The 27,513-nt window shown below is 56.7% G+C and overlaps 4 protein-coding genes across 7 annotated transcripts; 3 read left to right on the top strand and 1 right to left on the bottom strand.

Annotated features, from left to right (window-relative positions):
• The first annotated feature begins 260 nt into the window (after positions 1-260).
• On the top strand, positions 261-5,240 carry B3GAT3 (beta-1,3-glucuronyltransferase 3). The gene is made up of 5 exons (XM_049892242.1): positions 261-490; positions 1,971-2,145; positions 3,529-3,889; positions 4,085-4,375; positions 4,744-5,240. The coding sequence occupies exons 1-5, from the start codon at positions 409-411 to the stop codon at positions 4,840-4,842; spliced, it is 1,008 nt and encodes a 335-aa protein (XP_049748199.1). The 5' UTR covers positions 261-408; the 3' UTR covers positions 4,843-5,240.
• A 189-nt stretch (positions 5,241-5,429) lies between these two features.
• Positions 5,430-7,634, bottom strand: ROM1 (retinal outer segment membrane protein 1). Its single transcript, XM_049892241.1, has 3 exons — positions 6,637-7,634; positions 6,004-6,250; positions 5,430-5,893 (listed from the first exon to the last, which is right to left on the bottom strand). Exons 1-3 carry the CDS (start codon positions 7,224-7,226, stop codon positions 5,687-5,689), a joined length of 1,044 nt encoding a protein of 347 aa, XP_049748198.1. The 5' UTR covers positions 7,227-7,634; the 3' UTR covers positions 5,430-5,686.
• Positions 7,635-7,695: 61 nt separating this feature from the next.
• Positions 7,696-17,421, top strand: EML3 (EMAP like 3). 4 transcript variants are annotated; one of them, XR_007518265.1, is made up of 22 exons: positions 7,696-8,030; positions 8,830-9,001; positions 9,083-9,343; positions 9,437-9,547; positions 10,610-10,677; positions 11,052-11,175; positions 11,399-11,569; positions 11,760-11,829; positions 11,932-12,042; positions 12,285-12,380; positions 12,763-12,918; positions 13,079-13,220; positions 13,669-13,820; positions 13,902-14,027; positions 14,112-14,243; positions 14,872-14,939; positions 15,408-15,496; positions 15,620-15,665; positions 15,770-15,857; positions 16,375-16,473; positions 16,764-16,894; positions 16,974-17,063. XR_007518265.1 is itself a non-coding variant. In XM_049892238.1 (22 exons), exons 1-22 carry the CDS (start codon positions 8,009-8,011, stop codon positions 17,166-17,168), a joined length of 2,682 nt encoding a protein of 893 aa, XP_049748195.1. In that variant the 5' UTR covers positions 7,696-8,008; the 3' UTR covers positions 17,169-17,420. The 4 variants fall into 4 exon arrangements, 3 of the variants coding, with proteins under 3 accessions (XP_049748195.1, XP_049748196.1, XP_049748197.1); XM_049892238.1 differs by having other exon boundaries at positions 15,568-15,665; positions 16,974-17,420; XM_049892239.1 differs by lacking the exon at positions 12,763-12,918 and having other exon boundaries at positions 15,568-15,665; positions 16,974-17,421.
• Positions 17,422-17,568: 147 nt separating this feature from the next.
• Positions 17,569-26,133, top strand: MTA2 (metastasis associated 1 family member 2). Its single transcript, XM_049892237.1, has 18 exons — positions 17,569-18,158; positions 18,897-18,964; positions 19,280-19,373; positions 21,110-21,227; positions 21,341-21,404; positions 21,593-21,710; positions 22,007-22,109; positions 22,297-22,396; positions 22,563-22,751; positions 22,853-22,927; positions 23,044-23,102; positions 23,279-23,376; positions 23,499-23,638; positions 23,878-24,106; positions 24,253-24,342; positions 24,748-24,866; positions 24,974-25,122; positions 25,321-26,133. Exons 1-18 carry the CDS (start codon positions 18,131-18,133, stop codon positions 25,484-25,486), a joined length of 2,007 nt encoding a protein of 668 aa, XP_049748194.1. The 5' UTR covers positions 17,569-18,130; the 3' UTR covers positions 25,487-26,133.
• Positions 26,134-27,513: the final 1,380 nt, after the last annotated feature.

Below are 27,513 nucleotides of genomic sequence, written 5' to 3'. Positions count from 1 at the left end.
CGCTTGGAGCGAATGAATGAGTACAAGGAGACAATCTCCACAGGGACCGGATTTCCCTGGCAACGCCCTGCTCCGGGGTGGTCTAGATGCAGGGCCCACGTGGTCTCACCCGGGCTTTTGACCGCGGGCCAAGCGTCTTGACACGCCGGAGATGACGTCACCATCCCCGTAGTTCCCGGAACTAGGCTGTGGGACCGGAAATCAGCCTTGTGGTTGGGGGGAGGAAAAGCAGACTGACCGGAAGTGGGTCCGGCGGGCGCCGCCAGCCCCAGCTCCCGGGAGCCCGCCCGCCGCGGGCATCGCGCGGAGGCGGGGCGGGGCCGCTGCAGGGGCGGGGCCTGAGGGTGGGAGGGCGGAGACCCCGGGCCCCAGGACCCCGCCTGTCCCGGCGCCGCCGGCGGCGCGGCCATGAAGCTGAAGCTGAAGAACGTGTTTCTCGCTTACTTCCTGGTGTCGATTGCCGGCCTCCTCTACGCGCTGGTGCAGCTCGGTGAGCGGGGCTGGGCGGGGGTGCGGCGGCTGGCCCGAGGGCGCCCGCGGCTCTGCATCCCGCCCTGGGGACGAGCCCCCGCGCAGACCCAGTCATCCCGCTCGGCCCCCCGGACAGCCCTCTGCGGCCCGGGCGCACCCCCCGCCGCACCTCGGATGAAATCAAACTCCATCCCAGCCCGCAAGGCCCCGCATGATCGTGCGCGTCTGCCTCTCCAGCCCCATTTCACACCCGTCTCCTTCACTTTGCTTCCGCCCGGCTGGCCTCCTGACAGCTTCTCGAAACCCCCATGCTCGTGGCTTGCCTCAGGCTCTGAACCTGGTCCCTCTGCCTGCAACGCTTTTCTCCCGCTCGATCCCGGCTGCCTCCTCATCCTTCAGGGCTCAGCTTAAATGTCACCTCCTCCATTTCCGACCACGTAGCTAAATTAACCCTTCCTCTTCCCAACTGTCTAATTCTCTATCCTGTTTCCTTCATGGCTGTTATCACCGTTTGTGATGATTTGGTTAATTTGTTTCTTGGCTTCTTGTCTGCCTCCTCCTCCGCTAAACTGAAAGCTCCATGAGGGCAGGGACCATGCCTGTTCTGTTCCCTGCTGTATCCCCAGTACCTAAGGCAGTGCCCCACTTGTAGGATCATTCAATAAACATTTATCTAATGATGGAACGAATGAATTTAATGATAAGTCTTTAGCCTCACAGCCAAGCGGACAGGTTGAACCCTCACTGCCTCTTACGCAGAGATTTAGGGATAGCCCCCATCAGATGCTTGAAAAGACTTCCCTGTTTAAGGAGATTGATTTGCTCTTCGGGATTCCAGAAGGCAAAATTAGGACCAGCAGGTAGAAAGGATGGAGGCAATTAATAAGCTCAATAAAGCTCAATAGCCAGTGAAAATTGTAACAGATGAAATTTATTAAGGATAGAGACCAAACCAAAAAAACAGTTGCCTACCAGTCGATCCCAACTCATGGCAACCGCATGTGTGTCAGAGTAGAACTGTGCTCTGTGGAGTTTTTAATGGCTGATTTTTCAGAAGCAGATCGCCAGGCCTTTCTTTCGAGGCACCTCTGGGTGGACTGTAACATCCAACCTTTCAGTTAGCTGCTGAGCTCATTGACCCTTTGTACCACCCAAACCCATTGCTGTCGAGTCAATTCCAACTCTTAGCGACCCTATATGACAGAGTAGAACTGCCTTATAGGGTTTCCAAGGCACGGCTGTAGATTTGGACTGCCGACCTTTTGGTTAGCAGCAGTACCTCTTAACCACTGTGCCACCAGGGCTCCCACCAGGGTTTCCCTGCACCACCCAGGGACTGTTAATTGAGGCAGTGAGTTCCCCCACCACCAGGGATTCAGAAAAGGCTGTTAGAGTTGTAAAAGGATTCCTTGACTAGGAGTTGAATGGGAAAGTTAGGTCCTTTGAGATGCTGAATGTGCTGTGGTTCTCTGTCCCCCATCACTGCCTTCTGGGACCAGGCCAGCCGTGTGACTGCCTCCCTCCCCTGCGGGCAGCGGCTGAGCAGCTTCGGCAGAAGGATCTAAAGATTTCCCAGCTGCAAGCTGATCTCCGACGCCCACCTCCTGCCCCTGCCCAGCCCCCTGAACCCGAGGCCCTGCCTACTATCTATGTTGTCACGCCCACCTACGCCAGGTATGGCTCTGGTATCTCAGGAGGGCTGCATTAAACAAGAGATTGGGGTTAATGAGTTCGGGGAGCTGCTGGGCCAGAGGATGTGCCTCCAACTAGGGTATGCCAAGCGTCAGGATAAATGAAGCACGTTTTTATTCAGAGATTAGTGGGGAAAATGGTTGTTTTTCTAATAATATAGACATGGATGTACTATGAAATAGAGCACAAAATTCCTGCTAAATTTCAGTAAGGTTTCAAAGACATTTCGAGCTTGCCAGTGAGTTTACTCTCTCTTCTTAGGGAGCCTTTGGCTAGAAAGTTAGAGCTCCTGACTAAATTGAAGTAGAAAGGGGTTTGGCATACCAGGGTCTGGAAATAGTTAACACCAGCTATTATTTACAGTGTGTTTACACTCTACCAGGCCCTGTGCTAAGGGTTTACATTAAAATCTATATATATATATAGATTTATTATTGATAAAACCAGTTGAGGAATAGTTTTGGATCTGTAGGCAAAAGCGTCTGTTCACGTACCTCTCTGGAATCAGATGACTGACCTACCCCAGGCGCAGGTAGCTCCAGAGCACCACGGACCCCCTCCCCTCTAACCTTGGGACAGGCAGGCAGATCTGAAGGATAAAGAAGCCCAGGAGAGGCTCAGCAACACATTCTAGTTTCTTCTCTAAACTCAGCTAAATCACTCATTCCCCCTGGAGAGGAATGAGCCCCGGGGTTCCTCTAATTTAAGTTCTTCCACCTGGAAACCCACACAGTAGAGGAAAATGACCTTGGTCTGCTGGTGTTTTAGAAAGTCGTTACCTTATTTAATCTTTAAAGCAACATTGTTATATAATATTATTTCCATTTTGTTATTGTCGGTGTGGGGAAGTCGATTATGACTTGCAGCAACCCCATGCGACAGTAGAACTTGCCCCATAGGGCTTTCTGGGGTGTAATCTTTACTAGAGCAGACCACCGCATCTTTTTCCTGTGAAGCCTCTGGATGGTTTTGAACCACCAACGTTTTGGCTAGCAGCCAAGCACCTAACCACTGCACCACCAGAGCTGCTTAGTCCCACTTTACAGCCGAGAAAACTGAGCCTCAGAGAGATCGAGCCATTTTCTCAAGGCGTCTCACCTAATAAGTTTACAAAGCTGGAGGTCACATCTAGATCTGTCAAAGCCTGTGCCTTTAATTTAGAGTCTCCCACAGTGAAAGCTCTGGGCGTGAGGTGGGTGACAGACATGGACTGGAGGGACAGGACAGGTGTCAGTGGGAAGTTTGGGTACTGGCTGGGACAGGCCCTGGGGGGTGCTAGAAGGGGTCCAGGAGAAGCCACATGTCCCAGCTGGAGTGGGCAAATGGTGCCTCCCCTCCCCGCCTTGCCGTGTCTCTCCCCTGCAGGCTGGTGCAGAAGGCGGAGCTGGTGCGCCTGTCCCAGACACTGAGCCTGGTGCCCAGGCTGCATTGGCTGCTGGTGGAAGATGCTGAGGGCCCCACCCCGCTGGTCTCGGGGCTGCTGGCTGCCTCCGGCCTCCTTTTCACACACCTGGCGGTCCTCACCCCCAAGGCCCAGCGGCTTCGGGAGGGTGAGCCAGGCTGGGTTCGGCCCCGTGGTGTAGAGCAGCGGAACAAGGCCCTGGAGTGGCTCCGGGGTGGCGGGGGTGCTATAGGTGGGGAGAAGGACCCACCACCGCCTGGGACCCGGGGAGTCGTGTATTTTGCTGATGATGACAACACTTATAGCCGGGAGCTCTTTGAAGAGGTGAGCACTGGGGTGGGGATGGGGAAGGAGGCCAAGTGGGGGCAGTTTCATCAGTTGCCATGGTTACCAGTGTTGCTGGTGGCTGCTGTGAAGGGAGTAGGAGCTGTTGGGGAGGGTGACTCGAGTGGTCCTTCCTGCTGCTCCCTTTCCACTGGGCCACCTTTTCTTTGTTTCTTCTTTCCGGACCTCCTTTAGATGCGCTGGACTCGTGGTGTCTCAGTGTGGCCCGTGGGGCTGGTGGGCGGCCTGCGATTCGAGGGTCCCCGGGTACAGGATGGCCGGGTTGTGGGCTTCCACACAGCGTGGGAGCCCAATAGGCCTTTCCCCATGGATATGGCGGGATTTGCTGTTGCCCTGCCCTTGCTGTTGGCTAAGCCCAATGCCCAGTTTGATGGTAGTGCTCCCCGGGGCCACTTGGAGAGCAGTCTCCTGAGCCACCTCGTGGATCCCAAGGACCTGGAGCCACGGGCTGCCAACTGCACTCGGGTAAGGGGACAGAAGTAGGCTCAGAAGCCAGGCTCTAGGAATGGAGAAGGAGTGAGAGCCTGGGGAGGAGTGTCAAGAGATGGGTGGTTGACCAGGAGGGGCCTTCAAGACTCTGATTCAGCCTTGCTTACTTGAAGGGGAAGCTGGGAGCCAGGGAGGGAAAGCGGTCTCTTGCCACTCTGTCTCCCAGAGTCTAGGAACCCCTGTGGCACAAAGAGGGTAAGGGGTAAGGACTCATTTTAGAGACCCCAGAGCCTTGGCATCCTGCTCGTCACACTCTGCAGCCAACACTGTGGGTAGAGGGCATGGAGAATGTTCTATGCTAAGAGCTGCAGAGGCCCAAATCTAATGGAAACTCTCCGGTACAGGTGCTGGTGTGGCACACACGGACAGAGAAGCCCAAGATGAAGCAGGAGGAACAGCTGCAGCGGCAGGGCAGGGGCTCAGACCCAGCCATTGAGGTGTGACAGTAGCCACTGCATCCTGACTGCCACTTCATTGCAGGCATGGACCTTGTGGGACTGGGCGTCTCGCCTGCCCAGGATGTGGTTTTCCAAGTCCTGACCCCTCCGAGCCAGGCGTCCCCTCTGCCCCTCCAGCCCCAGGGCGTAACCAGCTGCTTCTCCCCTTCCCCCGCCTGCCACGTGGTGCTGCCCACAGGCTGGGGACAAGCGGCCCTTGTATTGAGCCAGGTCAGCCCTGTGGGGCGGAGCAGGAGGACAGATGGACTCAGGAGGGAGGGCAGCTGAGTAACTGGGTAACTTATTGGGGCTGGGCATGCACTGGGGGGCTGGAGGAGCTGGGCTGGACCCTCCCACCTCAGCATGCTGACCCCCCTCCTACCTCTGGAATAAAGAATCTCAATCTGGAAGGGCCTCTCTCTCCTTCACTTAGCGGTCCAGTTCTTGCAATCTTATCTCACATCTATGTGGGCACCATTTGCTGCCCAGGCTGAGCCAGGGTCAAAAGCTTGGTGGCCTGGCTTCTCCATCAGACAGAAGTCAGTTCTCTCAGGGCCCCACCCCCTTGAAGAGAAGGACAGTGGGTTCAGTCCCAAAGCTTTATTGAGTCTGTGCTTCATACGCAGTCTCCAGTCCTTCCTGTGCCACTTCCCGTCACCCTGTTTCCTTCTTTCCCTGGTGATTTCTGCCACATAGGGCTGGGTCCTAGGACACCTGGTTTTCTCCCTTACTCCAGTCTGGCTGGCTGACTACCCTTCCCCCTCTAATCCCAGAGACCCCCACTGAGAGCCTTGGTAAAGAGCTGTGAGGCTTCCAGACTTGCCCCTACCTCACCCCAAGCTCCAGGCCACTAGGCCGCAGGCAGACCCTCCACAGGAGGTGCCTCTTCTGGTAGGGCCTCCTCAGGTGCTGGCCTGTGGGAAACCCCTGCCTGCAGCCAGGCTGTTTTCAGCCCACCGGGAAAGAGATAGCCCTGGGTCACTCCTTCCCCATCGATGACCCCGTTGAGCCCCTCCAGCGCCGTCTGCAGGTACCGCAGGCCCAGGAGCACCAAAGCCTGTGGGGAAAGCAAGGAAGCAGAGGTCAAGGAGGGTCTGCAGTCCCAGGGGGGTCTAGGTTGGAGGCAGCAAAGGCCAGATGGAGGAAGGCCTCCCTTTGCTGACTCACCTGTAGAAGGAAGGTGACAGCCAGTATGCTGCCCAGTGTGCTTGCCAAACCCTGCAGGTATCCCAACAGCACTCCATGGCACCCTTGGGCCCAGAGGTTTAAGTTGGGCTGCCGTGGATCAAAGATGGGGTGGGCGTGGGGGTCTGAGAGTCGGCTTTGCAGGCAAGGCCGGGGAGAGTGGGGGTTGCAGCAGGAGAAGGGGACCCCGTCAATCAGGTACAGGCCTTCCACATTGCTCTGGATCCGGCTGCAAAGGGAGGGTGGGGTGTTAGGATGTCTAGAGACAGAGGACCGAGGGAGAAGCTGGGGGGCCCAGGAACAGAGAAGGGACAAATTACAGTAAAAACATCTGCTGAAAGCTTTACTACGTGCCAGGCATGCATCATTCATTTATCTTTATAACAGGCTTGTATGACAGGTACTAGTATTACCTCCATTTTACCCACAAGGAACTGGGCTCGGAGCGGTTTGGTAACATGCCCTGGCCTGGGTCACACAGCTAATAAACAGCAGAGCTGTAATCTGGTCTCTCAAACACTAGGCTCTATTTCTTGCCCATTTGGATAAGGAGGGTTTCAAGGCAGCAGGAGGAAGCCTGTCTAGGGGGAGACAGAGAAGAAGCCAACCACTCACTCAACCACGTCCTGGTCATTGGGATCCAGGTAGCGGCTGCTGACCCACTGGACCCCAAACCAATCCTTGTAGCCATGACGCCCGCAGCAGTGGTGCCTCAGCTGCAGCTCATCCACCAGCCGCTTGGCATGACAGTGTCCCGGCACTTCTGTGTCCTTGTAGTGAGCCAAGGCAGTCCCCAGGCCCTCCTCCAGCCCTGCGCCCAGACTCCCAGGCAAACCCAGGGCTAGCCCCAGGGCGAGGACCAGAAGGCCTCCACCCCCAACAGTGCCAGCCACCAGCAGCGGGCCCAGGACCCCTCGCCAGGAAGGGTATCGAGCTGCATTCAGACTTGCCCGGCTGGCTCCTGCACCCATCACGCCTGTGCCCAGAGCCACTGCCCCCGCTGCCAGGGCAACCTGGGGCAGGGCAGGGAATGGGCAGGAGGGAGCCAGGAAGGTACCAAGGGGCCTCAGCTGGATCAGGAGGTGCCCACTACAGAGGGCGGTGAGGCCACCAGTCAGTGCCAGCAGCCAGGAGAGGAGCCAGATCCCCTGTGCCAGGCGGATGCGGGGCTGGAGGGGCAGCACCAGGGGCAGCACCGGCGCCATCTCCCATCTCTGCTCGAGGAAGTGCAGGACTGTCAGGGCTGTGGTTGGCCGGGCCGGGATGCTGAGTCAGCGGCGCCCGGCTTGAGCTGGGCTAATGCCACTCTGACCCCAATACCCTGGGCATCTTCCACCCGCAGCCTTAAAAACCCCCACTCGGTGTCCTGCCAGCCCCAATTCAGGATGCCTTGCCTTGCCCCTGAGGAGAAGCCCCGCCCCCGGGTATAGGGCCCATTTCGTGACCCCGCCCCCGCCCCCTCGCGGAAGTTGGGGGGATGCTTGGCTCAGCCCGAAGGGCGCGGGGTCGGGGGCGGAGACTCCCCTGGGAGCTGGGGGCGGGTGCAGGGGATCTCGGAAGGGCTTGGAGGGAGGAGGCCGGGCGGGGTGAGGGGGTCAGCGGGTTGCCCCGCCCCGCTCGGGCCCGGACAGGGAGGGGTTACCAGGCGGCCCGCCCCCCCGGCCCGCCCCCCTCCCGCGCTTCCTGGCGGCTCCGCGTCCGGCGCCTGTTTGTGCCGCGGCGCTGGGGCCCGGGACGGTCCCGCCACCCACCCCCGGGAGCCGAGCGCGCCCCGGGAGAGCCTGAGGCCCCGGCGGGCCCTGCGACTGCAGCCCCCGCCCCACAGCGCCCCCTCTAGGCGCTTTCCCCGAGCCCGACAGCGCCCCCGGGGGTGGCACGACGCCCCTGCGCGCGCGCCCCTGGGTGCTTCCCCTTCCCCTCTCCCCTGCCATGGCCCCCGCGGCTTAGACGCCTCCGCCGCCGCCGCTCGGAGCAGCCCGGGGGCCAGATGGACGGGGCCGCAGGGCCCGGTGAGTACGGGGCGGGGCGGGCGGCGTGCCCTTCTGGGAGCGCCCGGCCAGTCGGGCGATGCCAGTGCGCGACCGCTGCCCGATGGCGTCCCCGCGTGCTCCTCCGCCCCGTGGGCTCCGAGCATCCTCCACTGTTCTTCGGTCCCTCTTCCTAGTTACTTGGGCCCTCCTACTGTCATTTCAGACTTACCCAACGTCAGTCCACCTCCACGTTACTGTGGGCTCCTCAGCGTTTCCCTGCTCCCCATGCTACTCTGGGCTTCTGGTATTTCGGGTCACTTCTTCTCACCCCCACTGTTAACCCGGGACCTTCACTATGACCCTACTTTTTACTGATAGATACCCTGTCCTGTCACCCAGGATCTCATCTCTGGTACTCTAGGTCCCTCATTGTGACTCTGTTGTGCCCCCCTTCTCTCCTGGTGCCCCTTTTTCTGGAGACCTGAGCTTGCTCCGCGGGGGCCCTGTTGCTCTGCCATCCCTCACCAGTACTGTGCCTCTCCGTGGCTCCCACGTTCCTCGGCAGTACACCGTATTTCCCTCTGGTACTCCACGGTATTCCCTGTGTTCCAGGAGGCTGAGACGGCAGCAGGAGAGGAGCTTTGCCAGGTTCCTCGCCTGCCCTGCCAGAGGAGGCCCTTGATCCGCTACCACCCGTCTCTTCCCCTCTGGGCGAGCCTCCAAACCTGGGGCTGCTTGCAGGGGGCAGTCCTATAGGACATGCACGTCCTATAACGGAGACAGAATCCCTCCGCCCTTCCTGCAGGTGCGTTCTGAGCGCCTCTTGCCCCTTTCTCAGGTGAGGGCCCTGCTCAGGAGGCCCTGCAGTCCTTGAGCCAGCGGCTTCGGGTGCAGGAGGAGGAGATGGAGCTGGTGAAGGCAGCCCTGGCAGAAGCGCTCCGCATGCTGCGGCTACAGGTGCCCCCAGCCGCCCTGCAGGGCACTGTCCAGCCAGCTCCCACCAGGGACAGGTATGCACTTCATCCCACTCCCTAACTCCTCCTTCCTGGGGCTTCTGGGGGCATCAGGTTGATTTGCTGTTTCCCTGGCAGCCCTGCAGCCCCCCCAGGACTGCCACCCACATGCAGCCCCTCCTTGGTGAGTAGAGGCACCCAGACGGAGACAGAGATGGAGATGGAACCATCGTGCCCCGGGCCCCCTGGCCTGAGCAATGGGCCCCGGGCTCCTCAAGGGGGCAGTGAGGAGCCTGGCGGGACTCAGCTTGAAGGAGGGGGCAGCAGCAGCAGTGGGACTGGCTCCCCAGGACCCCCGGGGGTCCTCAAGCCCGCACAGCCTCCACAGCGCGCTGAAACGTAGGTGTCTTGTGGCCAAGGCTGGGAGAGGTGGGATGATTGGGGAGCATGATTGGAGAAGTGACCTTTGCCTCCTCTCTGTGCCCCCACCAGGCCACGGAGAAATTCTTCCTCCTCCTCCCCCTCCGAGCGGCCCCGGCAGAAGCTCTCCCGCAAGGCAGCTTCCTCGGCCAACCTGTTATTGCGGTCAGGGAGCACGGAGAGGTGGGTGAGGCTCCCCCCCACCTGCCCCGCCCCATACTCAGGCTCTGACTTTCCACAACCCTCACCTCCCTTCCCTGGGCGGGGTGGGGGACCTCATTGCCCAACAGGAAGAAAGGAACAAGCACTCATGAGGCGCCTGCTGTGTACCCGGCACTGTGCCAAACTCTCGACTTCCTCCATCTCATTCAGTCCCCACGACATCCTTGGGGGGTAGGTGGTCTCATGCTACCCATTGTCCAGGTGAGGAAGCAGGCTCAGAGAGGGTAAGTCATTTGCCTGGGGTCACACAGCTAGAGCCAAGATTTGAACTCAGCTCTTCCTGACTCCAGTTCCTGTGCCCTTTCCACTGTATCCCAACACACCTTCCAGGATTCCAAGAGGCTTTTCTGAAAGCTCCCATGCTTTTCATGGATGGCTGTCCTCAGAGCTTCAGCCCCCCAAATCTACAAAGTGTACTTCTAGAGGGCAAAGAGAAATCCTACTGGCTGAGTGTAGTGTCAGAGTGGGTCCAGGCCCCAGGACACGTGCTTTCTTATTCTAGTCCAGTCCAGGGGCCTCTTCTTTATTCTCTGAAAAGAGATTATCACCTTATTATCATCCAGTGATAGTGATTTCTGCAATTCACCTGCCACTTTTCTCCTGAGAGATAAAGGCTTTCTTCCTTACCTGCCAGATCCCTGATAGGCAGGGCTGGTGTACCTTCTGGATTCACCTTGGCCCCATTTTGCAGATGGGGAAAGGAAAGGGAGGTGGTCAGTATGCCACAGGCCCTGTGGTCTGGAGGAAAAGCCTCTGAATTGAGAGTCAGAAGGCTTCCTGGCACCCTGTGCTGCCTGTTACAAGCTTTGTAGCACTCAGCCCCTTCAGTCTCAATCTTCTCCTTTCTTAAATGGAGCTAAAAGTCTCCACCTACTTTTAGAGCCCTTAACAGACGTGTTGCAAACTAAAAGCCTTCAGAGGCGCCTGTGGTCTCTGGAGTAACTTCCTTTCGTGTGCCCTGCCCCTCCCGCTCAGTTCTTGCGATCTGACCCCAATCCCTATGCTTTTCTTTCTTCCCAACAGCCGTGGGGGGAAAGATCCCCTCTCCAGTCCTGGGGGCCCTGGTTCTAGGAGGAGCAATTATAATTTAGGTATGTAAAGAGGAACTTGCATAAGATAGGGTTTGAGCTATTATGGGGGACCTGTGAAGTATGGGAGGTCCGTGGGGGGCACAAACAGTTTGCATTCAACTACTAACCTAAAGATTGGTGGTTTGAACCCACCCAGCGGCACCACGAAGAAAGGCTTGGTGGCGATCAGCTTCCGTAACGATCACAGCCAAGAAAACCCTGTGGGGCAGTTCTACTCTAATACAGGGTTGGCCGTGAGTCGAACCGACTCAATGGCAAAGGGGTTTTGTGTGTCTGTGAGTGTGAGTTCTGGTGGGCGGAGCTGTGTAGTCTGGCTTTCCTGGAAGGGAGACAGCAGGGTGGTGATTGACACCCCCTCCCCCTTTTCTCTGTAGAAGGCATCTCAGTGAAGATGTTCCTTCGTGGTCGCCCCATTACCATGTACATCCCGTCTGGCATCCGCAGCCTTGAGGAGCTGCCCATCGGCCCACCCCCGGAGACCCTCAGCCTTGACTGGGTGTATCCTGCCCCCTCCAGCTTCATGAGAACCATCTTTTCCCACCTTGCCCCCCGCCCCGCCCCTTTATAGTTTCTCCTGGGTCCACGGGGACAGGGAGCCCTCTGAATCCTCCCCTACCATCCTTCTGCCAATGGTGCTGCCAGCCTGGAGCTCTGGCCTCCTCCCCTCTGCCTCACCCTGCCATTGATCTGACCCTTTCCTTAACCTTGATCCCTACCCCAGTTATGGGTACAGGGGTCGTGACTCCCGCTCCAATCTGTTTGTGCTGCGCTCTGGGGAGGTGGTCTACTTTATTGCCTGTGTGGTGGTGCTTTACCGGCCCGGGGGAGGCCCGGGGGGCCCTGGAGGAGGTGGCCAGAGACATTACCGGGGGCATTCAGACTGCGTTCGATGGTGAGGGTCCTGGGGTCTGAGAGTGGGCAGCTGCAGGCAGGGAGTGGTGGTGGGCCCGGCAGGAAGAGGGTCTGGGCAGATGTCGAGGAGCAGGAGAGAAAAGTTGCCTTGCTGCTCTGCAAACATGGGGAAGGTGTCCTGGGTGGCCGTGAGAGACCCTCTTCCCTAGCGTGTGCCCTCCCCCACTTAGCCTTGCTGTTCACCCTGATGGTGTTCGCGTAGCCTCAGGACAGACAGCGGGAGTGGATAAGGATGGAAAGGTAAGGCCAAAGCCAAGCAACAGGTGGACAAGATGGGACTCCAGCCCAGCTGCTGCTCTCCCTGAATCTTTCCCTCACACCCCCAACCTTCTTCTCCCCCAGCCCCTCCAGCCCGTGGTCCACATCTGGGACTCAGAGACACTGCTGAAGCTGCAGGAGATTGGACTGGGGGCCTTCGAGCGGGGTGTGGGGGCCCTGGCCTTTTCAGTTGTGGTGAGCTGGCTCCAAAGCCTCTAGACCCCCACTTTCCTTGCCCAAGAACCCACTCTTGCACGTCACCATGAAGTCTGAGAAGTTCTAGCCTTCCTAAGCCCCATCCAGCTGGTTCCCCTGAGAAAGGATACATGTCAACTTCTGCCCTGTGGACCTGTGATGGCACCCCTGGCCTAATGACTATGAACCCCCAAACCTCCAGGACTCACCTCAGCCCCTCAACTGTGTACCCCCATCCTCAGGATCAGGGTGCTTTTCTTTGCGTGGTGGATGATTCCAATGAGCACATGCTGTCTGTGTGGGACTGCAGCCGGGGCACGAAGCTGGCTGAGATCAAGGTGATGAGCCTGGGAGGCCTGGAGGAGCACTTGAGGTGGGGAGGTGGGAGTGGTGTAGTACACAGGGCCCAGACTTACCAATACATCTATTTCTTTTCTGGCTAGGTCACTTTGGGGAAACCTCCTAGCCTTTCTGAGCCTCAGTTTCTTCATCTATGCAGTGGGGTTATAGAATTTCTGATCTCATAAGAGTTAGTGTGTTAGTTATTAGGGTGATTAATAATTAGTGGCTGAGAGTAATGCTATTAGGAGCCAGGGTCTTGAAGGAATGGCTGTCCTGGGGACATCTGCAGGCTAGCTGTCAGGACACAGATTGAAAGGAGTCAAGTGGGAGGAGGGTGCTCAGGGCTCAGGGTGGCTGAATCTAGTGTCTTCCCTTCAGAGTACAAATGACTCAGTCCTGGCCGTTGGCTTCAGCCCTCGTGACAGCAGCTGCATTGTCACCAGTGGGAAATCTCATGTCCACTTCTGGAACTGGAGTGGTGGAGCAGGGGTTCCTGGGAATGGGACCCTTACCCGGAAACAGGGTGTCTTTGGGGTGAGGCGTGGGTGGGTAAAAGGTGGCGGGGGAGGGCAGCGTGGAGATGGAAGTGTTAGACTGAGTGCTGCAGACCCTAGTGCTACCCCACCCCCACCTGTCCTGTGACTTTTCACCTTTGCCCTTCCCTTTGACCTCTGCTCTCTGCTCTCCTCTCCAGAAATACAAGAAACCAAAGTTTGTCCCTTGCTTTGTGTTCCTCCCTGATGGAGACATTCTTACTGGGGACTCAGAGGGGAACATTCTTACCTGGGGGCGGAGCCTCTCAGATTCCAAGACCCCAGGCAGGGGTGGGGCCAAAGGTATGTGGTTGGTGGTGGCACCTGGGAAGTCCTGTACTGCAGAGAGCCTATGGGACCAGAGGAGAGGGTTTCCCATCTTATTACCTTGAGACTTGATAGTTCTGTTTGGAGGCTCATGGGAGGACTCTGGGGGGCTGGTCTAAGGGTAGGGGATGGCGTGGCAAAGGGAAAGGGCAGAGACTTTGGAGTTTGCCACCTCCTGGGTTCAAATTCCAGTTCTGCTACTAGTGTCTGGCCTTTGGAGAATTACTTCATTTGAGCCTCAATTGTTTTGTCTGTAAAATGGGGAGAATAGTAGCCATATTGGCAGCCATTAGGATCAGAGACAGTATTCAATAGGCACCCAACAGCAGGGAGTTACTACCTTCTATTGTGATGGCCCAGGCTGCCTCTGCTTCCTACTCTCCTGCACCCCAAGAGCATGACCCACCTGGGGTTTTGCCAACAGAGACCTACGGGATTGTGGCCCAGGCCCATGCTCACGAGGGCTCCATCTTCGCCTTGTGTCTTCGGCGGGACGGGACAGTGCTGAGTGGTGGTGGGCGGGACCGCCGGCTGGTACAGTGGGGGCCTGGACTGGTGGCCCTCCAAGAGGCTGAGGTAAGGCTGGGCTGGGGGCCACAGAGGGAGGGCAAGAGGGATGGCCTGCTGGGCCCTGAGTTTTTGCCATCCCCTCTGCAGATTCCTGAACACTTTGGGGCCGTACGGGCCATTGCTGAGGGGCCTGGCTCGGAGTTGCTGGTGGGGACCACAAAGAATGCATTGCTGAGGGGGGATCTGGCTCAGGGCTTCTCCCCTGTCATCCAGGTTAGGGGGCCAAGCGCTCAAGGGAGGAGGGAGGGAAGAGCAGTTGGGGAGGGGCCAAGGTGACAGCCCCATGCCCTGCTGCAGGGTCACACGGATGAGCTCTGGGGGCTCTGCACACATCCCTCCCAGAACCGCTTCCTCACCTGTGGCCATGACCGGCAGCTCTGCCTGTGGGATGGGGAGGGCCACGCGCTGGCCTGGAGCATCGACCTCAAGGTAGAACCCTGTGTCCCTGGATCCCCTACCTTTATGACCTTTATGATTTCCGTAATCTCCTTTTTTCTGCTCTTGGAGGTAGCCAGCTTGGACTGGTATAGCTGAGCTGGCTATTAAGGTATTAATCCCTCTGTACTGGTTGGTACAAGCTGCTGCCTTTAGTGCCCTGGCCTCTCCCCTGAGGGACCTCTAAGACCTCCCTTTGATTCAGCAACTAAGAGGTTAATTTCTGGCTTTGTAGTTTGCCACCTGCTGGGTTCAAATCCTAGTTCTACTACTAGTGTCTGGGCTTTAGGGAGTTACTTTACTTCTTTGAGCCTGAGTTGTCCTGTCTGTAAAATGGGGAGAACAGTAGCCATGTTGGCATCCACTAGGATCAGAGACAATATTCAACAGGCACCCAACAGCGGGGAGTTATTACCTTCTATCGTGATGGCAGCAGGCCTCAGTTAAATATTTTGAGTATCACCCCTTGTTTAGGCTCCAGTGACACCCCTATCCTATCCCAGGCCTATTGGCCCTCTCCTCCCCCATCTCCTCCTTGGGAGGAAGAGGCTTTGACAAGATGTCGGTCCTGGTTCCCTCACTTGAAAGGCATCTTCTTGAATTTAGCTTCTCTCCCTTCCAGGAGACTGGTCTCTGTGCTGACTTCCACCCCAGTGGGGCAGTTGTAGCCGTAGGACTGAACACAGGGAGGTGAGAGGGAGTTAGCACTCCTGGGAGGGGAAGCAGGGAGGTATGGGGAGGTGTTCTGGAAAGGGGGAGTGGAGGAGACAGACCACTGCCTGCTCAGGAGCCCCAACTGCGTGTTCCTACCGCTCAGTCCTTCTCACACTTTGGGCCTCCCTTGCTCTCTCGAATAACTGTTGTCTCCTCCAAGCTGGGAGTAGAGGAGGTTGCAGTCCAGGGTAGACAGGCTGAGGGGACTGGAGGGAAGACAGACCCTTGTAGTGGGCCCCTGGTCTCTAGTTCCTGACTGCTTTCTGAGAGGATGCTTAGCCCTTTCCCACTTCCCAGCATAGGAAAGCAGTGGTGGTTTCTCTGTCTACATCCCAGCCTTTCTGTGGGCTTGTCTGAGGGTCTCCAATTTGCCAACTCCCACCCTGCCCAGGCCAGCTCCCTGGGTGTCTCCTTACCCCCTGCCTTTCCCTCCCTCCCTTCCAGGTGGCTAGTTTTGGACACGGAGACCAGAGAGATCATGTCTGATATCACTGATGGCAATGAGCAGCTCTCTGTGGTCCGGTACAGCCCAGGTGAGAGCCATCCCCACCCTGGCCCCAGACCCCTCTCTGGCCTCCTCCTCTCTGAGTGACTGTCTTTGCAGATGGGATGTACCTGGCTATTGGTTCCCATGACAACATGATCTACATCTATAGCGTTTCCAGTGATGGCGCCAAGTCCAGCCGCTTTGGCCGCTGTGTGGTGAGGAAGCTGGGGTAGAGGGTGGGGTGTTGCTACAGCAGATAGACTTGCGGGGCGGTCAGGAATAGTGGCTGCGTTTTTAACCTCTTGACCCTTGCTTGCAGGGTCACTCCAGCTTCATCACTCATCTCGACTGGTCCAAGGATGGGAACTTCATCATGTCCAATTCTGGGGACTACGAGATTCTTTACTGTGAGGGGCAGCAGGGGAGGGCATGGGGAGAGGGTAACTGAGGTGGGTGTTACTTGTGTGTGGGGGTTCCTGGTTGGAGGGGATGAAGGAGAATGGGTGGGGTGCTCCAGGCAGCTCCAGGCTGTCAGACAGGGAGGTGGAGATGAGGCTGAAGTGGGGGCAGAATAATACACAGGAGAAATTTCTTGTGATTTGGAAAAACATAGTTTTATACTACATTGTGTTCCCACATGAACTTGAGGGATTTGAAAAATACACTAAGATTCCTGCAGAAAAGTTTCTCAGGACAGGTGCAGAGAGATTGATTTATCTAGGGAGCAGAAACTGAGGAGAAAGGGATAGAACTCAGGAGCAGGAGACTGGGGAGGGTTGCTTCTGGCCAGGTGGCTACCATGATGATCAGACCACAGGGCCACCGCCTCAAGCCAGCCTCTCCAACCTGGCCTTCCGGGGCATCTTCCCGCTGTCTGGGCCGAGGGCAGGGTGAGACTGAGCTGGGTGGGCTCCCCCTCCCCAGGGGATGTGGCTGCAGGCTGCAAGCTGTTGCGGAATCGCTACGAGAGCCGAGATAGGGAGTGGGCCACCTACACCTGCGTGCTGGGCTTCCATGTTTACGGTGAGTAGGAGCGCAGGGGCGTGGAACCCTACGGGTGGGGTGGGGCGGGGGGGAAGGACAAGGTGGAGCCCGCCTTGGGCTCAGAATGCTGGGTGTCTGTCCAGGGGTGGGGGTCAAGAAACCAGCAGATCCTGCTTGGGAGGCCCCAGGGGGTCCTGGGGCCCGGGAAGGATTGCCTGGAAGGCAGCCGGTGGGTGGCGTGAGTGCCCGAAACGGTACCGCGTTGGGTCGTGGGTGGGTGGCAGCTGGGGGGGGGGGGGGGGCCGGGCTGAGGACCGCCGCTGTGCTAGGCGTGTGGCCCGACGGCTCGGACGGGACCGACATCAACTCCCTGTGCCGCTCCCACAACGAGCGCGTGGTGGCCGTAGCTGACGACTTTTGCAAAGTGCACCTCTTCCAGTACCCGTGCGCGCGCGCCAAGGTGAGGCGGGCGGGACCCAGAGCCGGGCGGGCCGGGGCCGGGCGGCCGCCGCCCCTGCAACTCGGCATCCTCCCGCCAGGCGCCCAGCCGCATCTACGCGGGCCACGGCAGCCACGTGACCAGCGTCCGGTTCACGCACGACGACTCGCACCTCGTCTCGTTGGGCGGCAAGGACGCCAGCATCTTCCAGTGGCGCGTGCTGGGCGCGGGGTTGGCGCCCGCCACGCCCTCGCGAACCCCATCCCTGTCCCCCGCTTCCTCCCTCGACGTCTGACCGCTGCCGGACCGAGGCGACCGGCCTCTCGGTGCGCCCCCGCCCCAGCCGCATCCCCCAGGACCAGGGGCCGAGCCTTGCCTCGACTTCGAGACATTCCTGAGGCGAACGGACCCCGAGCACACTGTAGAAACCCGCTGGCCGAGCCGGACAGTCCCACCTTGGGCCCCGACTCCCACCGACCGCTGAGGGGCAATAAACCAAACCCAAAGTGGCTTCCCTGTCCTTTTGTGGGGCACGGCTGGGGCGCCTCCGGGCCTTGTGTGGGTGGAGAGGCCTGCGGAGAGGGTATGGGAGGGTGGGCCATTTATGCAAATAAAAGGTAAAGCCGCTTGCAAATAGACGCGTGAAGAGCGAAGCCGCACAAGCCTTTGGCGGCCTCAGGGCTCCGGCGAGGAGAGAGTTAAGCCCAACTCCTCTCCCGCCCTCGGAGGAGGGGCCGAGCTGTAACGGAAATCACCGAGCACCGGGCTGCGGTTGGCCGAAAGGAGCCGAACGCTTTCCGGAAGTAGCCGATCTCTGGGGTCTCGCTCTCCGACCTGAGCCGAGCGCGGGGCCTTGTTCTACCGATCGGCCGAAGGTATTCCGGAAGGAGGCGAACCCCGAGGCGGGCAGGGCAAGCCTTCCTGGCGGCCGGCAGGGCCCAACGTCTGGTGGGGCTTGGCGAGGGCGGGGGGAGCTGGAGCCTGGCTCTGGTCCGGCAAGAGCCGAACTCGTTCCGGAAGAAGCCGACCGGACCGGCGCCGGCCTCGGCGTCCCGGGCGTGAGGCGGTAGCGGCGGCGACAGCGCGGGCCGGGATGAACCGCGACGGCTGAAGCGGCGGAGGCGCCGGTTGCACGGGCCCGACCGAGACTTCCGCGAAGCTCCAGCCCCGCGCCCGGGGCTTCTCCTCGAGCCGAGCCTTGCCCCAGCGAACCTCCCGGACCTCTTTGTGCGGCCGGAGTCGGCGGCGGGAACGGCCATGGCGGCCAACATGTACCGGGTGGGGGGTGAGTACCGGGCGCGGGGGGTGTGGGGCCCGGGGCGGGAAGGGTTGGGGGTCGGGACCCGAGGGGCTCGGCACTTGGCGGCGCGGCGAGCCGCGTCTGGGGCGGCGTGGACCGGAGCACGGACCGGAACCGGAACCAGGAGCGAGAGTGCGGGGACCGCGGCGCGGCCGAGCGCCGAGACCCGGAGAGAGGCTGCGGGGCAGCCCCGACGGCGCTCTCGGGACTGCGGCGGGGGCCCCGGGTCGGAGAGTGGGGCTGGGGAAACTGGCTCCGAAGGGTCTGACAGGACACGCAGGGGGCGCGAGGGGTCGGGGCGACGGCTGTGCCACCTGCGGGGGGACGAGGGAGGGAGGCTCCGCGGAGGGGCGCCCGGAGGTTTCCTGTCCTTGGGTGCTATTGTGCTCTGGAGTGAACAATCGCTCATTTTGCCGAGACTCGGGTGCAACTCCGTCGCGGAGCTGTGCGCTCTGCGGGGAAACCCCTGCTTCTTGTCTCTTTGCGAAGTCTCACTTTTGAGCGAAGGATCTGACTTTGGAACTAGGTGCGGCGGGGGTGCGGAGCCGTCCCCATTTTCTTATTCTCTCCACTGCCACATCTCAGCGTCCTAGTCTCTATCTGGACTCTTTTCTCCTTTTGGCTTACTCAGGTGGACTTTCTCTCCTCCCACTCTGGGGCTCTGGCGCTCCTATCTATCTCCTCCACTGATTTTTCCCGGCTCTCCCCCTTCCCTCCCCCCAGATTACGTCTATTTTGAGAACTCCTCCAGCAATCCTTACCTGGTTAGACGGATTGAGGAGCTCAACAAGGTGAGTGAGCAGAGGCTCTCTGCGCCCCCACCCCGTAACGGGCTCTTTCTTCTGAGGGGTCTAACTTCAGATGAAGAGAGGACCCTAGCTTAAGTACTCATTCATATTCATTCATTCAGTGCTTTCAGGAAAGGCTTATTGAGAGCTTGGTGGGGACTTTACTGTTCTATCTCTTGGGGACAAAAGAAAGGGATTTAGAAGGCTGTCGTTGAATATTGGCATTTCTAGGATCCTTTAGAAGCGTATTTTGTCTTTAGTCTTTGTGAAGTTCTGTGTTCAAATGACCGGTTTTCACTGCCACTTTTTTCCCCCCAGACTGCAAACGGAAATGTGGAAGCAAAGGTTGTCTGTCTTTTCCGGCGAAGGGACATTTCTAGTAGCCTCAACAGCCTGGCTGATAGTAATGCCAGTGAGTGTCTTTAACCCGGAACCCCGCGCTTTTTTCCCTTACCCCATGGTCTGAGGCCTGGGCATGTCCCTGCACGTGCTTCCCCTGGTATCATGCCCAAGGCGGGTGTGAGTTTAGGGGTGGGAGAATGCCTGGTCTGTGGAGGGAGGCCTGTTTTTACATGTTGGTGTTGGAAGCAGGGTGGAGGGACCATGCCATGCTAAGGAAAGCGAGAATATGGTCAGCGTGTATGTGTGAACATGAGATGTGTGTGACATGTGAATGTGAGCGTATGTGTGGGAGAGAGTTGGTAATATTTAAATAGAGGGTGAGGAAGAGCTTTTAGAGAAGTCAAACCCTTGGGACAGCTTTGGCTACGTTGGGACAGTGGGTAGTGGCTGAGAAGGGCAAGGTGAAGAGGAAGAGGCTGTAAGTGCCGGCCTGCAGAACAGGGAAGGAGGCTCATCTTGTGATCACAAGGTGGTGAGAATACACTGGAGGAGAGAATGGGAAGCTAGGAGAAAGGAAGATGGCAGGAAAGTTTCTTGTACTTTTTCTCTTATGTTTCCTTCTCTACGCCATTTTACATCGTTCTGTTTTCTTTTTGCCTAATTTTCCTTCTTTAAGCTTTCATCTTTACATATATATGATTATGTATGTATGTATATGTGTATATATGTGTATATATGTATATAACCCAGTGCTGTCATATATGTGTATATGTATACATATGTGTATGTGTGTATATGTGTATATTTGTATGTATGTGTATATATGTGTATATATATATATGCTTCTGGGTTTTCTGTTTTCCTTAGCTTTTTTTTTTTTTTCCTTGCTTTGGTTTTCTTTTCCCTTACTAGATTATTTTCCTGTTTTCAGGCTGCTTTGGGCATGAATGGGTTAATGAAGAGCTTGGTTTACCAAGTTCCCTGGTCCCTTTGGGGTTTCCAGGGCCATCTGGCAGGGGCTGACCTTGGCCTTGTCCAATCAGAAGGGGTGCAGGGGGTGTGGTCCCCTTGCCTTAGCACCGGTTTCCGGAGCACATAGGGGAGGGGCGGAGCCTGGGAGGGGGTGCCCTTCTCCCTGAGGTTGGAAACAATGCGCCAATGAGCCGGGGCCTGAGGCTTTTCTGCCCCTCCCCCTTTGGATGGCTCCCAGCCAAGTTAACCCTTTCCACCAACGTTTGAGGGCAAGCTGCAGCTCCTTGGGGAGGAGGGTTTTGGCACTGGTTTGAGAGATGCTGTCCTTGAAAGCCCCAGGAACTATTATTAGCCAAGTAGAAAGTGACGGATAGTTTTGGTTGTGTTTGATATTTTTGAGCCAAGAGTCCTGAAATCTGAAAAGAGGAACTGGTAAGCACAACCTTGTGTGATGCACACTCATCCCATTGGGTTCCTGAACATTGGGCAGGTTTAGCAAGGAGACAAGTGTGATGTTCTTCCTGGGCCTGGTGTGGGCAGTATTTGTGCTTTGTGAGCGGTATCTTTTATCAGCTGGGTTTGCCATGTATTTCTGTGACATTTTTCACAGCAGCTCTTCCCTAAGAGCATTCCTGATGGTAAGTTGGGAGTGTCTGTAATTGAGTAGAGGATTAAGAGGGAAAGGTGGTAGGATCAGGGTATGGAAGGCAGATGCCTGGGAAATGTGAGAAAAACAGAGCTGAGATAGGAAATGCTCTTCCTGGGTTGGAGCTTTGAAGGGGGCTTCTTTTTGGATTGGTTTCTGAATTAGTTTCTTCCTCCTTAATCTCCCAGGGGAGTTTGAGGAGGAATCAAAGCAGCCAGGAGTGTCGGAGCAGCAGCGACATCAGCTGAAGCACCGGGAGCTTTTTCTTTCTCGGCAATTTGAATCCTTACCGGCCACTCATATACGGTATGTGACAATCAGGGCCACTGTGGCCTGTGTGCACTTATGGACAAGAGGGGGTGGTGTATTGGAGCAGGAATGAGGAGCTCACTTAGGGTCTTCTGATCTCTTTCCTGCAGGGGGAAATGCAGTGTGACCCTTTTGAATGAGACAGATATCTTGAGTCAGTACCTGGAAAAGGAGGTGAGAAAGAGGATTGCTTTGGGAGAAGAGAAAAGGAATGGGTATAACCCCCAAAAGGCCAGCGGGATAGGGCTGTGATGAGGTACAGAGTTGACATACTGTCTTGTACTTGGAGCTCAAGACATGCCCCCCCAGCTCCTGCCTGTGTGGACTCCTGTCCTGTTTACCTTCTCTCTTCCCATCTCCAGGACTGCTTTTTTTACTCACTGGTGTTTGACCCTGTGCAGAAGACACTTCTAGCTGATCAGGGGGAGATCAGAGTTGGTTGCAAATACCAAGCTGAGATCCCAGATCGCTTGGCAGAGGGTAAGCACCAGGACAGAATGCAGGCTACTGGGTTATTCTGCTCTAGAGGGTGTGTGAACCTCAAAGTCTCTGTGCATGGTGTGCCCTGGAGTTGTGCAGTGCACAATCATGCTCTCTGCTGTGACCCTTATAGAGCTGAGAACTTGGGAACCTGAAAGGGACAAATGGGCGCACAGTTGGGCGGTCTGAGAGTTAAGATGACTGATGGAATCAAAGCAGGGAAGGGCGAGGAGGGAGGTGTTAAAATACTAATTATTCTCCCCCACTTTCTTCCTCCTGATGCCATTGCTCCCCAGGAGAATCTGACAATCGGAACCAACAGAAGATGGAGATGAAGGTCTGGGACCCAGATAACCCTCTCACAGACCGGCAGATTGACCAGTTTCTCGTGGTGGCCCGGTGAGGGGTGGGTGGATGGGGATGATGGGCTGGAGAGGGTGTGGACGTAGGACCAAGACCCATTCTGAGAGATGGATTTTGTTATTTTTTCTTTGGCGTGGGTGATTCCCTTCTTTCTCTTCAGGCTTAGCTCCTGAGCCCACTTGTAATTTCTTCTTTCCGTCTTGACTTCTCCATCTCCCCTTAGAGCGGTGGGGACCTTTGCGAGAGCCCTAGATTGCAGCAGCTCCATCCGGCAGCCAAGCTTGCACATGAGTGCAGCTGCCGCTTCCCGAGACATCACCCTGGTGAGCAGAAGTTGGTGGGTCATTGGGCAGGCTGGGCTTTGGGGGGGACCTACAGAGCCTAGGGGCAGAAGAGGGTGTCTCCAAGGGAGTGGGGTGTTTAAAGAGCAGCAGGAGAGTGGCACTGAGGGTTTGAAGTCATCAGCGTTACCCTCCATCTTCTCTGTAGTTTCATGCAATGGATACCTTGCAGAGGAATGGCTATGATCTGGCTAAGGCCATGTCGACCCTGGTGCCCCAGGGGGGCCCAGTGCTGTGCCGGGATGAGATGGAGGAATGGTCCGCCTCGGAGGCCATGCTGTTTGAGGAGGCCCTGGAGAAGTATGGGAAGGATTTCAATGATATTCGCCAAGACTTTGTAAGTAGATGGGGCTAGGAAGAGAGTTGGGAGAAAGATGGAGGGAACCAGAAGCTGGGACTAGATGCCCAGCTCAATCTCCTCTGCTTTGCACTCCTCAGCTACCCTGGAAGTCACTTGCCAGCATAGTCCAGTTTTATTACATGTGGAAAACCACAGACCGGTATATTCAGCAGGTAAGGGCTGGCCGGGGAGGCCGGACCAGAGGCCTGCCCCTTACCTTGGCCTTTGAAAATGATGACTTTTCCCTGCTGAGATGCTCTCATCCTTTTCTTTCCTTTTTTTCCTGTAGAAAAGGTTGAAAGCTGCTGAAGCAGACAGCAAACTGAAACAGGTTTACATCCCCACCTAGTAAGTGTGGTGGGTACGGGCGACTGGCAGGTTTTCCGTCTCTTTCCCCAACCTGTGCCTTCCTCAGTGACTGGGGGTGGGCAAGGCAGGCTCAGAATATTGTGTTACAGACAGTGTGTAAAGAGATTCTTTTCCTTGACCAGTTTCCTTGTTTCTCCCCCTGTCACTCCAATTAGCACTAAGCCAAACCCTAACCAGATCATCTCTGTGGGCTCAAAACCTGGTATGAATGGGGCTGGATTCCAAAAGGGCCTGACCTGTGAGAGCTGCCACAGTGAGTTCCCAGGAGGGACCAGGATGCTAGGGGTGGGTGGGAGGGCTGCTCTGGTCCTAGAAGTCCGGGGGCTGAGGTGGCATCCTTGCTCCCTGACCTCCCTCTCCTCTGTGTTCTGACAGCCACGCAGTCTGCTCAGTGGTATGCCTGGGGCCCACCCAACATGCAGTGCCGCCTCTGTGCTTCCTGTTGGATCTACTGGAAGAAGTATGGGGGACTGAAGACCCCGACCCAGCTTGAGGGGGCTGCTCGGGGTACCACAGTAAGGACTGAAGGGGACAGCCAGGGGAGGGGAGTAAACATTTGATGTGAGCTTTGGGCAAAGGCCAGAACAGTGAAGTCTTTGTATGGTGATGGTTTGCTGTAGGGGACCTGATAGGCAGGTCTGGTGGTAGTGAAGAGGTCAGGCAAGAGGAAATTGGCCCTCTACAGGGAATGGAAGGAAGAAGGGAGCCTCAGAGCCAATCTCCATTCTCCCGTTTTCCTCTGCCCCTCCTCCAGGAGCCACACTCGAGGGGCCACTTGTCCAGACCTGAAGCCCAAAGTCTTTCCCCCTATACCACCAGCGCCAACCGGGCCAAGCTGCTGGCCAAGAACAGGCAAACATTCCTGCTCCAGACCACGAAGCTGACCCGTCTTGCCAGACGCATGTGCAGGGACCTGTTACAACCGAGGAGGGCTGCCCGACGACCTTATGCTCCTATCAATGCCAATGCCATCAAGGCAGAGTGTAAGGGCAGTGGAAGGCCTTGTGGCGGGTTTCCCTAGATGTTAATGACGGTAGGGATGGTAGGACACAGATTTGACATGGCTCCTGGCCCCAGCAGAGGCCTGAATTGTGAAGCCCCTTCAGAAGCTTTAATCTTATTTCTCCAGGCTCCATCCGACTTCCTAAGGCTGCCAAGACTCCACTGAAGATTCACCCTCTGGCGCGGCTGCCCTTGGCAACTATCGTCAAAGATTTGGGTATGGGATGGGGAACCAGACTGTGGATATAGGCTGGGCATAGGACAGGTGACCCAATTAGGGTGGAGGTAGGCTCCTCCTACTCCCTTTACTGTCAAGAACCTTCCTTCTCCCTGCTTTTTTTTTCCCCACTGAGTTCTTAAAAAGTTAGTCTAACTGTGTTTTTGTATGTTAATGATTCTTTTCATAAGCTACCCAGTATTACCATACTGATTTGGTCAGATCACAGTCCTGTATGATTTCTGAAATATTGGAAATAGCTTACCAGACCCTTCCCGATTGCTACTTTTGGAGATGCCCAAGGAAACTATGCACCCAGGAGAAAGAGATGGAGTTGAGAAAGGGAAACTGTAGGGAAGAGAAAGTGTCAAAGTTCTCTAAGTTTTATTATTTTTTTCCTGGCAGTGGCCCAAGCACCTTTGAAACCAAAAACACCTCGGGGCACCAAGACACCTATCAATAGAAACCAGCTGACCCAGAACCGAGGACTGGGGGGCATTATGGTCAAACGGGCCTATGAGACTGTGAGTTGACAGGCTGGGGTGGGCCAAAGCTGAGTTGGGCATGCTTTTATTCTGGTAGGAGTCTGAGCAGGTCCCCTCCCTCATTGTGTTGCCCCACCCTTTTCCAGATGGCAGGGGTAGGGGTCCCCTTCTCTGCCAATGGAAGGCCTCTGGCCTCAGGGATTCGCTCAAGCTCACAGCCAGCAGCCAAGCGTCAGAAACTAAACCCAGCTGATGCCCCCAATCCTGTGGTGTTTGTGGCCACAAAAGATACCAGGTAGGGAGCCCACCATGGGAGGGGCTGAGAAGTTGATAACCCAGGTTGGTGGATATGAGAAATAGGAACATCTAAGCAAGAGCAAGCAGCTCCAGGAAGACTGGTGGTGCAGGGAGGGGCAGTGCTGGGAAGGCAGAACTGCCATGTGGAGTTTCACCTTGGGGGTCTTAGCCTTCTTTCTTCCCCTCTCTTGGCCAGGGCCCTGCGGAAGGCTCTGACCCACTTGGAAATGCGACGAGCTGCCCGAAGACCCAACTTACCCCTGAAGGTGAAGCCATCGCTGATTGCAGTGCGGCCCCCAGTTCCTCTGCCTGCACCCTCACATCCTGCCAGCACCAATGAGCCCATTGTCCTGGAGGACTGAGCATCTGTGGGGAAGGGAGGTGGGCTGAGAGGTTGAGGGTAGGTGCTTGGGCACCCAATCCTCCTTTTTTTCTAGTATCAAAGGGAGTGAGGCCTGTGAAGAGGGAGCAAATGTGTGTCCCTGGAGGGGGTGGGCGCCCCCTGGTGGCACCACAGCTGGGCTTGTCCCCTCCCCATGCTTCTCTGTGCCTGGTGATGGAGGACTGACTGCAGGGACTTGGCCTATGTGGGAACCTGGCCTGTTTTGTCGAGTAGGACCCACAAATTGTCTTGGACAGTTTTGGGGGGAGGGTTTTTTAATTTTTTAAAAATTTTGCCTCCCTTTGTGAAAGGGAAGGGGGAGGGGAAGAGTAAACAGATGTCAGGTGGTTGTACCTGATTGGGGGAGGGGGGTGTGCACTGCCATGTCTTTTTATTTTTTTCCTAATTGGGGGTTCTCTTCCTGTCCGGTGTCCGGACTTTCCTAATTGGAGTTTGAGGCCCCTAAGCTGGCATCAACCCCAGCCCATGCTCGCTCTTTCTTCCCCCCTCCCCCTCTGCCTTTTGTACGCCAACTCTCAGAAATAAAGATCTTTTGTCCATTTTTTTAACCCTAGATTCTGTAATTGGTTCTTATAGTAACAAATAAAAAGCTGTTTTCTTCAGCTCCTCCCGGCTCAGCTGTTCTCTGCCATGGATATGCGTGGGGGAAGGGAGGGGAGGTCTTCAAGAGGGAAAATAATAAAGGACAAAGGATTATAAAGCAAGTACAGATGGGGCTTGCCCTGGAAACAGCTTCTTTATGAAATATGGACTGAGGCTGCCTGCTGTAGCCAGCCTCGTGGGCCCAAATTCTACCCCCCACCCCAGGATCCCCACAGCCCCCAGTGGTGCTAGAGACCAAGCACCATCCTGGCCAGATTCAGTCAAAGCAGTTGGGATGAACTGCCTCTGGATGGCTGGTGGCTTCCCGAGGAGCGGGGTATGACTGCCGCTTCCTCTATTTCCCCAACTCTTATTTCCCTCTGGAATCCCTGGGTGATGCAGATAGTACCGAAAGGTTGATGGTTTGAGTTTACCCAGAGGCACCTTGGAAAAAAGTTGATCTACTCCAAAATCAGCCATTGAAAACGTGAGAGATCACAGTTCTCCCCTGACACACATGGGGTTACCATGAGTCAGCATCGATTCTACAGAAACTGGTTATTTCCCTGTCCCTTTTTCTTAGGAAATTCTGGGAGTTGCTAGAGGCCAGAGGCCGGGGCACGATGTAGGCCACCTTAGCAGGTACCGCAGGATCTTACCACCCAGCTCCAGGCTGTACTCAGCCTGCAGCATCAGGATTCTCAGAGCCTCAGCAACTGCCTTGATATTGGGGCCCGATGCAGTGCTATTCTCTGCCTATTTAGGCTTGGGAGATAGAACAGATACCTGAACAGGGCCCTATAGGACGGATACCTCAGGAGAGAAGACAGGAAGGTCAGCTTACTGTGTGCTCCTTGGGCCCCTCCTTTAGAGATGGGGGACAACCTCGGCAAAGTGACTTGCTCAAGGTCACAGCCCTTGGTATGTCTGCCTCAGGTCCACTTTGTATAAGCGAAACCACAGCATAAACTGTTTAAAATTACGATCCCCTCCATCTCGGTCTGGCCCCTGCCCCCAGGGTCTCCCTAACTCTTTTACTCACTTCCGGTGAAGTGAGCCCACACCAGCAGCCGTGTCTGGGGAAGAACAGAACACTGTACCAGCTTGAGGGCGGCAGCAGCACTTCCCTCCTCCAGTGTCCTCATTCAGCTGCCACCACGGCCGGTGTCTTCAGCGCTGCCTTGAAGGGGGCCAGTGACTGGCGCCTCGTGAGTACACTCCACGCAGCCCACTAACGCCGAAGGCAAGTGGATGCAGGGATGAGTCTGGCTCACCCAGGCCGCGTGATCTGGCTGCGGTTCCACGGAGTCGGCAAGGTAGCCGGCGGAGGACGGGGCAGAGCTTCCCAACCAAGGCTAGGCTGCACAGAGCCGTAGCGAGGGGGGCAGAGAGGGGCATTTGCCG

Source organism: Elephas maximus, chromosome 7 (genome assembly GCF_024166365.1).
Source record: "Elephas maximus indicus isolate mEleMax1 chromosome 7, mEleMax1 primary haplotype, whole genome shotgun sequence".
Classification (NCBI taxonomy): domain Eukaryota; kingdom Metazoa; phylum Chordata; class Mammalia; order Proboscidea; family Elephantidae; genus Elephas; species Elephas maximus.
The sequence above is the reverse complement of the archived record's forward strand: the minus strand, read 5'-3'. Positions and strand labels throughout refer to the sequence as shown.

Excerpts from the sequence above, each read along its gene's own strand:
- B3GAT3 (XM_049892242.1), top strand. The coding sequence starts at position 409 with ATGAAGCTGAAGCTGAAGAACGTGTTTCTCGCTTACTTCCTGGTGTCG. Across the intron at positions 2,146-3,528 it reads GTCACGCCCACCTACGCCAG|GCTGGTGCAGAAGGCGGAGC; the intron begins GTATGGCTCTGG and ends TCTCCCCTGCAG. Across the intron at positions 4,376-4,743 it reads GGGCTGCCAACTGCACTCGG|GTGCTGGTGTGGCACACACG; the intron begins GTAAGGGGACAG and ends TCTCCGGTACAG.
- ROM1 (XM_049892241.1), bottom strand. The coding sequence starts at position 7,226 with ATGGCGCCGGTGCTGCCCCTGGTGCTGCCCCTCCAGCCCCGCATCCGC. Across the intron at positions 6,251-6,636 it reads AATGACCAGGACGTGGTTGA|CCGGATCCAGAGCAATGTGG; the intron begins GTGAGTGGTTGG and ends CTCCCTTTGCAG. Across the intron at positions 5,894-6,003 it reads CTGTCACCTTCCTTCTACAG|GCTTTGGTGCTCCTGGGCCT; the intron begins GTGAGTCAGCAA and ends CTTTCCCCACAG.
- EML3 (XM_049892238.1), top strand. The coding sequence starts at position 8,009 with ATGGACGGGGCCGCAGGGCCCG. Across the intron at positions 11,176-11,398 it reads ACCCTCAGCCTTGACTGGGT|TTATGGGTACAGGGGTCGTG; the intron begins GTATCCTGCCCC and ends TCCCTACCCCAG. Across the intron at positions 13,821-13,901 it reads TGGCCCTCCAAGAGGCTGAG|ATTCCTGAACACTTTGGGGC; the intron begins GTAAGGCTGGGC and ends TCCCCTCTGCAG.
- MTA2 (XM_049892237.1), top strand. The coding sequence starts at position 18,131 with ATGGCGGCCAACATGTACCGGGTGGGGG. Across the intron at positions 19,374-21,109 it reads CCTGGCTGATAGTAATGCCA|GGGAGTTTGAGGAGGAATCA; the intron begins GTGAGTGTCTTT and ends TTAATCTCCCAG. Across the intron at positions 24,107-24,252 it reads CAATGCCATCAAGGCAGAGT|GCTCCATCCGACTTCCTAAG; the intron begins GTAAGGGCAGTG and ends TTATTTCTCCAG.